Here is a 13,383-nt window from a genome sequence, read left to right as displayed (position 1 = left end):
AGACATTGCTGAAATCTAAAGGACCATTAGGAGCTAGTTTGTGAAGTTATATTCCAATAAATTGAAAAGTTTAGAAGATATTGATAAATTTCCAGACACATATAGCTTACCCAAAATGAACCATAAAATTGAAACAGTAATAAAAAGTCTCTCAACAAAGAAAACCTTGGGATCAGATGGATTTTCAGAAGTGCTCTATCATAATTTTACAAACCACAACCTTGTTTAAAAGGTCCATCCCTGGGTGGGCTCAAACCACCAACCTTTCGGTTAACAGCCGAACACGCTAATCGATTGCGCCACAGAGACACCCGTATCTATCATAATTTTAAAGAACTAATAATGACCATACTCAAATTATTCCATGAAAGAAAAAGGAAGGAAACACTATCAAATTCAGTCTATTAAGCTAATATCACCTTGACATGAAAGCCAGAAAAAAAATCAAGAGACTACAGCTCAATATATCTGATGGTAAAAGATAGAAAATTCTTAATTAAATATTAGTAGTGTACATTGAGAATTATATTAAAAGGATTGTATACCATGTTAATGTTGATTTCATTCCAGAGATGCAAGATTAGTTTAACATATGCAATCAATAAATGTCATTCATCACATAAATATAATTAAGGACAAAAATCATATGAACATATCAATTGATGCAGAAAAGGACATGAACAAAATGAAGCATTCATTCATGTTTAAAACACTGGAGAAACTAGGGATAGAAGAAACTGACCTCAATATTATAGAGGCAATATAGAACAAACCCAAAGCCAATATCATACTAAATGAAGAAAAACTGAAATTGTTTCTTCTTAAATCAGGAACAAGACAAAAATGTCCACTCTCACCACTCCTATTTAATATAGATATTGAAAGTCTAGCCAGAGAATCAAGAAAGACAAGGAAATTAAAGTGATACAAGTAGGAAAAGAAGAGGGCAAATAATCTGGTTGATGATGTTGTGATTCTATATGTAGAAGACACAAGAAATTCTACCAGAAGACTTTAAGATCTGATAAACAAATTAAGTATAGTAGCAGGATATAAAATCAAGATAAAAAATCAATAGCTTTTCTATACTCCAATAGTCAATCTAATGAAAAAGAAATCAGAAAAACTATCACATTCATAATAGCCTCAAACAATAAAATATTTGAGAATAAATCTAACCAAGGAGGGTAAAGACTTCTATAGTGAAAACTATAGGAACAAATGAAAGAAAACAATAAAAATGACTTTAAAAGATGAAAATCCTATCATGCTCTTGAATAGGCAGAATTAATATGGCCAAAATGGTCATAGTATGAAATATGATCCACAGATTCAATGTGAACCCCATCAAAATACCAAGGCATTCTTCATAGAAGTAGGAAATTACTATGGAAATTATTACTAAAATTATTATGGAAGAATAAAAGACTCAGAATAGCCAAAGTAATAGTGAGCAATAAGAGTGATGCTGGTGGCATCACAATAACCAATCTTAAATTATACTATAGAAATATAGCAACCAAAACAGCATGGTATTGGCATCCAAACAGGCAGGAATAATAATGGAAATGAATACAAGACAGAGAAAAATACACATAGATACTATCATCTGGTACTCAAAAAGTTGCAAAAAAATGTGCTAGAGCATAGATAGTCTTTTTAATAAATGGTGCTAGGAAAACTGGATATCTCTATATAGAAGAATAAAACTAGAACCCTATCTCTCACCCTGCACAAAAATCAACTCAAAAGTGGATCAGAGACCAAGGAATCAGACCAAAATTACTGCAACTGCTAGCAGAAAATATAGGCTCAACACTCCAACATATTGGCACAGGCACATAACTTCCTTAACAATAGTTCTAAAGCTCAAGAAATGAAACCAAGAATCTATAAGTTGGATAGATTCAAATAAACAAGCTTCTGCACAACAAACAAGAGTGTGAAGACTGAATGGGGAAGAATCTCTGCCAGCTAATATTTCCACAGGAGATTAATATTCAAAATATTTTATAAAACAAAAAAAATGAACTAAATAGACATTTCTCAAAAGAAGAAATACAAATGGCCAAAAATATATGAAAAAAATGTTCAACAGTCTTAGCAATCAGAAAAACGCAAACCAAATCTACATTGAGGGAATCCAAGATGGCAGGATAGAGGGAGGCTGCATTCTGTGCCACTCTGGGACCTCAAATTCAATTACTGGAAATACTATTTCATTGCAAGTGATTAGAGGACCCCTGACAGCTGCTCCCACTCAGGAATCACGCTGCCATGAGCATAGGTCTCCAGGTCTCAGCATCACCACAGGACTCCCTGCCACTCATCTACGCAGGTCCTCCGGGTGTTGAAGTAGCACCCATGCAGGACTCCTGGCCACCCACCCACGTAGGAATTCCAGCCACTGCTCCCACACAGGACATCTGGCCACCACTCCCATGAGGACCCCCATCTACCAACATGGGGCTCCTCCAGTCACCTCTATCTTGAGGCACTGCAACCACTGCCACAGTCCCCTACACATGATAGCCTGCAGCTGGGGACACTGCACTGGGTCTGGTGACAGCACAGCCACAATACTGCATGCCATAGAACTGCATCTCTAAACATGCCATTCAATGCTACTACCCAGCCCCACCAAACCCAACACCCCATCACTGCAAGCAGCCACCTCCATCTTGATTCACTTTCATTGCCATCTTTAGTTGGGGCAAATCCCAGCTTGAAACACAGGCTGGGGCTTCGAAACAATATCAAGGAACTAAAAGTCCCCAACTTGCCCCCTGTACCTGGCAGCCACTAACCCAGCACAGTGCCTGTGGCAATGCAGCCAGTCCATAGCTAACAAAACCAAGTCACAAAACTGGGTCCTGAATTGCCCAGTATAAAACAGCTCTCCACAACAGGTGCACAGCCCCTAGAATGCAGTCCAACAAGACCTCCAGAGAGAAATGTTCCTAATTGGGAAGTAGAAAGGGAGAGGGTGAGTGAAATATGGTTTAGAGACTAAATTAGAGACCAGGAATTACGAAGTCTACAAATGATATAAGGAGATAAGACCAAATGCTTACATCATATGAGTGGGCCCCCAAAGGAGATCCTTGGGATGCAGTCTCCCATTGTGGACTGGCAAGTACTATACTCCACCTCCAAGAGCCATGCCCCAAAGACCAACCCTCCCACCTTATAATCTTTATTATCCTGAGGGTAAATGTCACCAAACAACAAACAACCCCACCTACTGCATGAGAAGGAAAGCTGGAAAGATACTGATCTCCAACAAAAACAATCTTTGTATCTTTCTCTGAGATCGATCTATCTATCTCTCTCTCTCTCTCTCTCTCTCTCTCTCTCTCTCTCCCCTCCCTCCCTCCCTCCCCTCCTTTGGCCCTCACATCCCCAACATTTGTGAAACCAAGTACTTTTCAAGAATTAGGCTAGTGAGGACTGGGATATCTGAATAGTATATTACAGTAGTGTTGTATATTCTTTTATCTCCTATTTTTACCTTTTAAAAAATATTTGTTTTAGTTATAGCAGAGTGCAAAAAACAAGCAAACAAAAATATTAAGAAAAATAAAAAATGGGGCTGGGGTTATGGCTCAGCAGAAGAGTGCTGCGTAATACTCCATGGTGTACAAATGCCACATTTTTTTTTATCCATTCATCTATTGAAGGGCGTCTGGGTTGGTTCCACAGTCTAGCAATTGTGAATTGTGCTGCTATGAACATCGATGTGGCAGTATCTCTGTAGTATGTTCTTTTAAGGTCTTCAGGGAATAGTCCGAGAAGGGCAATGGCTGGGTCAAATGGTGGTTCCATTCCCAGCTTTCCCAGGAATCTCCATACTGCTTTCCAAATTGGCCACACCAGTTTGCAGTCCCACATCCTCGCCAGCACTTGATGTTGTTTGACTTCAGAATGGCTGCCAATCTTACTGGAGTGAGATGGTATCTTAGGGTGGTTTTGATTTGCATTTCTCTGACTACTAGAGATGGCGAGCATTTTTTCATGTACTTGTTGATTGATTGTATGTCCTCCTCTGAGAAGTGTCTGTTCAGGTCCTTGGCCCATTTGTTGATTGGGTTATTTGTTATCTTATTGTCTAATTTTTTGATTTCTTTGTATACTCTGGATATTAGGGCTCTATCTGAAGTGTGAGGAGTAAATATTTGTTCCCATATGTAGGCTCCCTATTTACCTCTCTTATTGTTTCTCTTGCTGAGAAAAAAACTTTTCAGTTTAAGTAAGTTCCATTTGTTGATTCTTGTTATTAACTCTTGTGCTATGGGTGTCCTATTAAGGAATTTGGAGCCCGACCCCACAATATGTAGATCGGAGCCAACTTTTTCTTCTATCAGACGCAGTCTCTGATTTGATATCTAACTCCTTGATCCACTTTGAGTTAACTTTTGTGCATGGCGAGAGGAGGGGATTCAGTTTCATTTTGTTGCATATGGATTTCCAGTTTTCCCAACACCATTTGTTGAAGATGCTATCCTTCCTCCATTGCATGCTTTTAGTTCCTTTATCAAATATAAGATAGTTGTAGCTTTGTGGATTAGTCTCTGTGTCCTCTATTCTGTACCATTGGTCCACCCGCCTGTTTTGGTACCAGTACCATGCTGTTTTTGTTACTATTGCTCTGTAATATAGTTTGAAATCTGGTATCGCTATACTGCCTGATTCATACTTCCTGCTTAGAATTGCTTTTTCTATTCTGGGTCTTTTATTTTTCCATATGAATTTCATGATTGCTTTCTCTATTTCTACAAGAAATGCCGTTGGGATTTTGATTGGCATTGCATTAAATCTATAGAGAACTTTTGGTAATATCACCATTTTGATGATGTTAGTTCTGCCTATCCATGAACAGGGTATATTTTTCCATCTTCTAATTTGCAGGGAAATGGATGGCACTAGAGCAGATTATGCTTAGTGAAGCTAGCCAATCCCTAAAAAACAAATACCAAATGTCTTCTTTGATATAATGAGAGCAACTAAGAACAGAGCAGGGAGGAAGAGTAGGAAGAAAAGATTAACATTAAACAGAGACATGAGGTGGGAGGGAAAGGGAGAGAAAAGGGAAATTGCATGCAAATGGAGGGGGACCCTCAATGTTATACAAAATTACATATAAGAGGTTGTGAGGGGAAGTGGAAAATAAACAAGGAGGGAAATGAATTACAGTAGATGGGGTAAAGAGAGAAGATGGGAGGGGAGGGGAGGGGAGGGGAGGGGAGGGAGGATAGTAGAGGATAGGAAAGGTAGCAGAATACAACAGTTACTAATAGGGCATTATGTAAAAATGTGGATGTGTAACCGATGTGATTCTGCAATCTGTATTTGGGGTAAAAATGGGAGTTCATAATCCACTTGAATCTAATATATGAAATATGATATGTCAAGAGCTTTGTAATATTTTGAACAACCAATAAAAAAAGAATGAATTAGAAAATCAAATACAAGAGGCTTACAGGACACCAAATGTACAAAATCAAAACAAATCTACACCAAGGCACATTATAATGAAAATGCCTACCATATAGAATAAGGAGAGAATTTTAAAACTCACAAGAGAAAGAAGTCAGATTACATACATGGCAGAAACAAATTAGAATATCTGCAGATTTTTCAACCCAGACCCTGAAAGCTAGAAGATCCTGGAACAACATATACTAACCTCTGAAAGAAAATGCATGCCAACCAAGAATCTTATATCCAGCAAAATTAAACTTTAGATTTGATGACAAAATAAAAACCTCCCATGATAAACAAACGTTTTTTAAAAAAATTACAATTAGAAAGTCTGACTACAGAACATACTCTGCAAAATATTCCATGAGGAGGAAATAAAAAAAAACTATGAAAATCAGCAAAAGAAGGTACTACATTAAGGAAATACTAATCAAAGGAGAAACTACATCAAGTTAAATACCAAAAATAAACAAATATGATCAGGAATACAAATCATATCTGAATAATAACCCTGAATATTAATGGCCTAAACTCACCAATCAAAAGACATAGACTGGCAGATTGGATTTTTAAACAAGACCCAAAAATATGCTACTTTCAAGAGACTCATAAGAAAAGACAGCCACAGACCGAAGGTGAAAGGTTTGGAAAAAATCATACCATTCACATGGACTGCAGAAACAAGCAGTGGTTTCCATCCTCATGTCAAATAAAGTAGATTTCAAGCCAAAGTTCACCAACAGGGATAAAGAAGGACATTTCATACTGCTTAAAGGAACCATACATTAACAATACATAACAATTATAAATATATATGCCCCCCAAAATGGAGCATCTACATTCATCAAACATACTCTTGTCAAGTTCAAGAGTCAAATAGACCACAAACAATAATACTGCGTTACTTTAACACACCTCTTTCACCACTGGATAGACCTTCCTAACAGAAGCTGAACAAAGAAATTATAGAACTCAATAAAACAACCAATAACAGTATATATATATATATATATACACACACACACACACTTTATTTCATCCATCAACAAGTGAATACACTTTCTTCTCAGCAGCACATAGATCTTTCTCTAAAACAGAACATATATTATACCACAAAGCAATTATTAGCAAATATGAAAAAGTAGAGATACTATCCTGCATTCTATCAGATAATAATGGAATGAAATTAGAAATCAATGATAAATTTAAAAATACAATCTACTCCAACACCTGGAGACTAAATAATATGCTGTTGAATGAACAATGGGTTGCAAAAGACATCAAGGAGGAGATTAAAAAATTCTTAGAAGTAAATAAGAAAACTGATACAACATATCAAAGTCTCTGGAACATTATGGAGGCAATACTGAGAAGAAATTTCATTGCATGGAATTCATTCCTTAAAAGAAGAAAAAGTCAACAAATAAATAACAAATAATAACAAATAACATTACATCTCAAAACCCCAGAGAAAGAAGAAAAAATCAATACCAAAGGCAGTAGAAGACAGAAAATAATTAAAATTTTAGCTGAAATCAATGAAATTGAAACAAAAGAAACAATTGAAAAAACAAAAAGTTGGTTCTTTGAAAAAATAAATAAAATTGATAAAACTTTAACCATGCTAATGAAGAGGAGAGAAAACTAAAATTGCTAATATCCATTAATAAAAAAGGAAATATGACAAACACTACAGAAATACAGAAGATAATTAGAAATTATTTTGAAAATTTGTACTCCAATAAAATAGAAAATACTGAAAGCATCGACAAATTCCTAGAGTCATATAATTTGTCAAACTGAACCAGGATGATATACATGATTTAAACATATCAATTTCAAGCAATTAAATAGAAGACACCCAAGACCAGATGGATACACAGCTGAGTTCTATAAGACCTTTAAAGAAGAACTAATACCAACACTCCTCAAACTATTTCATGAAATAGAAAAAGAGTGAGCATTTCCAAACCCATTCTATAAGGCCAATATCACCCTGATTCCAAAACCAGGCAAAGATACATCAAAGAAGGAAAACTTCAGACCAATATCTCTAATTAACATAGATGCAAAAATTCTCATAGTGGGGTAGGGAGGGGGAGCATGGGAGGAATAGATGAATTCTAGATAGGGAAGAGGGGTGGGAGGGAAAGGGAGGGGGCAGGGGAATAGTAAGGGCAGTGGAATGTGATGGACATCATTATCCAAAGTACATGTATGAAGATACGAATTGGTGTCAACATACTTTATATACAAACAGAGATATGAAAACTTGTGGCGTATATGTGTAATAAGAATTGTAATGCAAAAAAAAAACAAAGTACATGTATAAAGGCATGAATTGTTGTGAACATACTTTATATACAAAGATATGAAAAATTATGCTCTACATGTGTAATAAGAATTGTAATGCATTCTGCAGTCATGTATTTTAAAAAATAAAATCAATTTTAAAAATTCTCCATAAAATTCTGGCAAATAAAATACAAAAAGATAATAAACCACAATCAAGTGAAGTTCATCCAGGGATGCAGGGTTGGTTCAACATAAAGGAATCAATAAATGTTTTTCAACACATCAATAGACTCAAAGATAAGCATCATATGATCATCTCAATAGATGCAGAAAAAAAAAACATTTGACAAAATACAGCACCCCTTTATGTTCAGAACCCTAGAAAAACTAGGAATAACAGGAACATATCTCAACACTGTAAAAGCTATCTATGCTATGCCCCAGGCCAACATCATTCTAAATGGAAAAATTGAAAGCATTCCCTCTAATAACTGAAACAAGATAGGGATGCCCTCTTTCACCACTTCTATTTTACATAGTTCTTAAAACACTGGCCAGAGCAATGAGACAGATGAAAGAAATTAAAGGGATATGGATATGAAAAGAAGAACTCAAATTAGCACTATGTGCTGATGATATGATTCTGTACCTAGAAGACCCAAAAAATTCCACCAGAAAACTTCTAAAACTAATAAATGAATTCAGCAAAGTAGCAGAATATAAAATCAACACCCATAAATCGAAATTTATGGGTGTTGATTTTATATTCTCAGAAGATGATATACAATCAATCGCTGTACTTTATATCCTCAGAAGATGATACATAATCAATCGCTGTATACATCTGTGACAAATCCTCTGAAAGAGAAGCAAGGAAAACTACCCCATTTACAATTGCTTCAAAAAATAAAATAAAATAAAATACTTGGGAATCAACAAAAGAAGTGAAAGACCTGTATGGTGAAAACTACAGAATGCTAAAGAAAGAAATTAAGGAAGACCTTAGAAGATGGAAAGATCTACCTTGTTCTTGGATAGGCAGAATTAATATTGACAAAATGACCATACTACCAAAAGCACTACACAGATTTAATGCAATTCCATTCAAAATCTCAATGACATTCCTCATAGAAATAGTAAAAACAATCATGAAATCCATCTGGAAAAATAAGACCCAGAAGAGCTAGAGCAATCCTTAGCAGAAAGAGTGAAGCAGGTGGTATCACTATACCAGACTTTAAACTATACTACAGAGCAATACTAACAAAAACAGCATGGTATTGGCACCAAAATAGACTTGTAGACCAATGGTACAGAATAGAGAACACAGAGAGAAACCCACATAAATACAGTTATCTCATATTAGACGAAGGCATCTCTTCAACAAATGGAAATCCATATGCAACAAAATGAAATTAAACCCCTATCTTTCACCATACCCAAATCTCAACTCAAAGTGGATCAAGGACCTAAGAATTAAATCAGGGTCCCTGTGCCTGATAGAAGAAAAAGTCTACCCAAATCTTCATGATGTAATGTCAGGCTCTGACTTCCTTAATAAGACTCCTATAGTGCAAGAATTAAAATCAAGAATCAATTAATGGGATGGATTCAAACTAAAAAGCTTCTTCTCAGCAACAGAAACAATCAGTGAGGTTAATATAGAGCCTACAGAATAGGAGCAAATTTTTACCACATGCCCATCAGATAGAGCACTAATTTCTAGGATATATAAAGAATCCAAAAATCTTAACACCAGAAAAACAAATAACCTAATCAATAAATGGGCCAAGGAATTGAACTGACACTTCTCAGAAGATGATATACAATCAATCGCTAAATATATAAAAAAAATATTCAACATCTCTAGCAATTAGAGAAATGCAAATCAAAACTACTCTAAGATGTCATCTCACTCCAGTCAGAATGGCAGCTATTATGAAGACAAATAAAAATAAGTGTTGGCAAGGATGTAGGGGAAAAGGCACACTCATACTTTGCTGGTGGCACCGCAAATTGGTGCAACCAATATGGAAAGCAGTATGGAGATTCCTTGGAAAACTGGGAATGGAATCGCCATTTGACCCAGCTATTCCACTCTTTGGTTTAAAACATACCCAAAGGGCTTAAAAACAGCATACTACAGGGACATAGCCACATAAATGTTTTTAGTAGCACAATTTACAATAGTTAAACTGTGGAACCAACCTAGATGCCCTTCAGTAAATGAATGAATAAAGAAAATGTGGTATATATACACAACGGAATATTATTCAGCATTATAGGAGAATAAAATCATGGCATTTACGAGTAAATGGATGGAGCTGGAGAATATAACCCTAAGTGAAATTAGCCAATTCCCCCCCCCCAAAAAAATGATTTTTCTGATTTAAGGATGCTGATCCATAATATGCTCTAGGGGGTAGGAATGGGAGAATAAAAGGAACTCTAGATAGGACAAAGAGGAAAAAGGGAAGGAGTGGAAGGGTGGGGGAATAAGGGTAGGAAAGACAGTGGAATGTGATGGTCATCATTACACTAAGTACATGTATGAAGACACAAAGGATGTGACTCTACTTTGTGTACAACCAGAAATATGAAAAATTGTGCTCTATATGTATAATATGAATTGTAATGTATTATATTGTCATATATAACAAATTAAAATCTAAACAAAGAATACAAAGAACAATAAATCCTAGGATATGGAGTGAAAGGTACACTCATTCATTGTTGCTGGAACTACAAATTAGTTCATCCACTTTGGAAAGCAGTACAGAAATGCCCAAAATGATTAGGGAGGAATCCACCATTCTGACCCAGCTATCCCATTCCTTGATATTTATCAAAAAGAACTATAATCATATTATAGTGATGCCTACATATAGATGTCTATAGCAACACAATTCATAATAGTCAAGTTGTAGAACCAGCATAGGTATCCCTCAATAGACGATTGGATAGCCAAAAGGTGGTATTTATACACAGTGGAGTTTTACTCAGCCATAAAGAAGAATGGAATTATGTTATTTTCAGGAAAATGAATGGAACATCATGCTGAGTGAAATAAGTCAGACTCAGATAGCCAAGAGCCAAATGTTTCCTTTTATATGTGGAAACTAGAGAGAAAAAAGGATTAAAAATGGGGACAAATCTCATGAATATAAAAGGGAGAACAGGAGAGTAGAGGAAAGAGAATGAGGTGTAAAGAGATGGGGAAGAGAGGAAGAGCATGGGGAGAAGATTACCTTTACATAGGGAAGGGGGTGGGAGGGAAAGGGAGGAAGAAAGGGAATTGCATGGATGGTGGAAGGAGACCCTCATTGTTATACAAAATACATATATGAAGATGTGAGAAAAAAAAGAATAGCGTTACCCTAGATTAGGTTGATAGAAGTGATGGGAGGGGAGGGGAGGGGTTGGGGAGATAGGAAGGATAGTAGAATGAAACAGACATTATTATTACTGTGTGTATATATGTGACTACATGACCAATGTGATTCTGCAACCTTTGTACTCAGAAAAATGAGATATTATATCCCATCTGATTCAAATGTAAAAAACATTAAAATAAAATAAAATGCAATACAGATTTTAAAAAACAGAAAGTAGGAGGGATGAGAAAGGAGTAGTATAGTAGAATGAAATTAACCAAACTATATCATGTGCATGTATGAACATGATTTCTGTAAATATTGAATGAGGTTCAAAATACATGATATGGTTAGAATAGTGGCTAACAACATAATAAATACTGCATAAAGGTCAGCATAGTAGTTAACATGAACATAAACCCTATAACCAGAATATCTGGATCCTTACCCTGATACTTGCCAGATGTGTGATTTTAGGCAAATTATTAACCTTTGTATGCCTCAGTTGCCTCACAAATAAAATGGGTAAAATTCATATCTACTTCATAGGATCGTTATGAGAAATAAATAAGTTAATACTTGTAAATCTCTTAGAACAGTCCCTGATACATGGTAAGTACTACAAAATTATTTCCTTTCTTTATTAAAAATATTATTGGAAGCAGCTGAAATCAACTTCATATTGTTTTTTCTTGTTTCCATAGATCAGAGATAAAGAATTATCTTTGCAAATTATGAAGCTGTGCAGGCAAACCACACAGAAGTCAAAAAGCACAAGTCTGTCCCTCGTGTATCAAACTCTTCTTTTCCTTCTCTCCCCATAAAATAAAACACTCCAGCTTGTTCCAAAATGACCTTGGGATATATGTATCTAGATGTACAGAAAAAAAATGTAATATCCTTGAGTCCAAAGGTAGGAGGCACCCACTCACCTTTGACATACACATATACACTGGCCTTGCCATTAGAATCCTTGGTGTCAGCAACATCTTTGTAACTACATGTGAAGTAGCCAGTGTCACCAGCTTTTGTGTGGAAGATAGTGAGTTGGTTACAAGTGAAAAGGTGGTTATCAGAACAGGGATATTCCAAGATGCGGGTCCGACTCCCTGCAGGTCCAATGCCCCAGGTCCAGGTCATGGCAGCCAATCCTCTGAGAAAACAATGCAAAAAATAAATAAACAAATTAATTAAGAAAGCAAGCCATACCAAAGCAGGTCTGGGAGAGAGAGTGCAGAAGTAGCCATACTTCAGGCCCCTAATTCTGAAGATTTAACAGTAACAGATAGCTTGATGCACATGAAAGAATTGGCAACTGAAATTGGGATACTTAGTTATGGGCTAGATGAGAATCTGAAAAGCAGGTAAGATTCAAAGACATGTCAAGTCTTTGTCTCTATCTTCCACTTCAGTTCCTCTTCTCCCAAATATTCAGCCAGCTTTCTCCCCAATAGGGGTGCTTTGAAATTTTGGGAAAACAACTTACAAAGGTGTAAGAAAATATTACACTAAGTCATTTCTTATGTCCTTTCTGTCTCTACTGTTTCCACTTGGCAAATAAGCTCACGAAGGCAAAATGCCTTATCCAAGAAGTTGCTGATAGGACCAACAATGTGTAAGCTAGATCCCAGTGTAGATTTTTTTTTCCACATTTATTTTCTCATTAAATTTTAAAATCTCTTCTGGGAAATGATTTGATCTCTGAAAAGATATGCACCTGGATGACATTCTCTGCATTCTGTGAGAAAGCATCAGGGACAAAGTTAAATTTAATTCCATTACAATTATTCCACATGCAGACAAAATGAATGGAATCTATCTCCTTCTCCTAATGTTATGGTTGAGGATATTGGGTGTCCCCCAAAGTCCCAGGTGCGAAAAAAAATGCAAAACATTTAGAAGCAAAAAGATTGGGTTACAGGAGCCTTAGCACAATTAGTGAACCCTAACCCTAACCCCTGATAGGAATTTATTGAGTAGTAACTGAAGGCAGGTGCAGTGTATCTGGAAGATGTGGATCATTGGGGGTGTACCTTTGGGAATATATTTTGTCTTTGTTGAGCAGAGTTCTCTCTTTGCTTCCCAGAGTCATTTCTTGAGCTGCTTTCCTCTATGACACCCCGCCACCATGAAGTTCTGCCTCACCTCAAGCCCCAAAGAATGGAGTCAGCCATCTATAAACTAAGATCTCTGAAACCATGAGCCCCCAAATAAATGTTGCTTTCTCTAATGT

At 36.2% G+C, this 13,383-nt stretch overlaps 1 protein-coding gene and 1 non-coding gene across 5 annotated transcripts in view; both read right to left on the bottom strand.

The window, feature by feature from the left end:
* LOC143638453 (vascular endothelial growth factor receptor kdr-like) overlaps window positions 1-13,383 on the bottom strand; it is a 253,851-nt gene that overhangs the window by 194,511 nt on the left and 45,957 nt on the right. For all 4 annotated transcript variants that reach the window (XM_077106334.1, XM_077106336.1, XM_077106335.1 and 1 more), the window contains one exon: window positions 12,083-12,303. In XM_077106334.1, coding sequence (XP_076962449.1) covers window positions 12,083-12,303 — 221 coding nt within the window. The remainder of the gene's footprint in view (window positions 1-12,082; window positions 12,304-13,383) is intronic.
* Trnan-guu (transfer RNA asparagine (anticodon GUU)) lies at window positions 236-309 on the bottom strand. Its single transcript has one exon. It is a non-coding gene; the product is annotated as a tRNA-Asn (tRNA).

The sequence above is a fragment of the Callospermophilus lateralis genome, chromosome X (genome assembly GCF_048772815.1).
Source record: "Callospermophilus lateralis isolate mCalLat2 chromosome X, mCalLat2.hap1, whole genome shotgun sequence".
Lineage (NCBI taxonomy): Eukaryota > Metazoa > Chordata > Mammalia > Rodentia > Sciuridae > Callospermophilus > Callospermophilus lateralis.
This window is presented reverse-complemented; position numbering and strand designations above follow the sequence as displayed.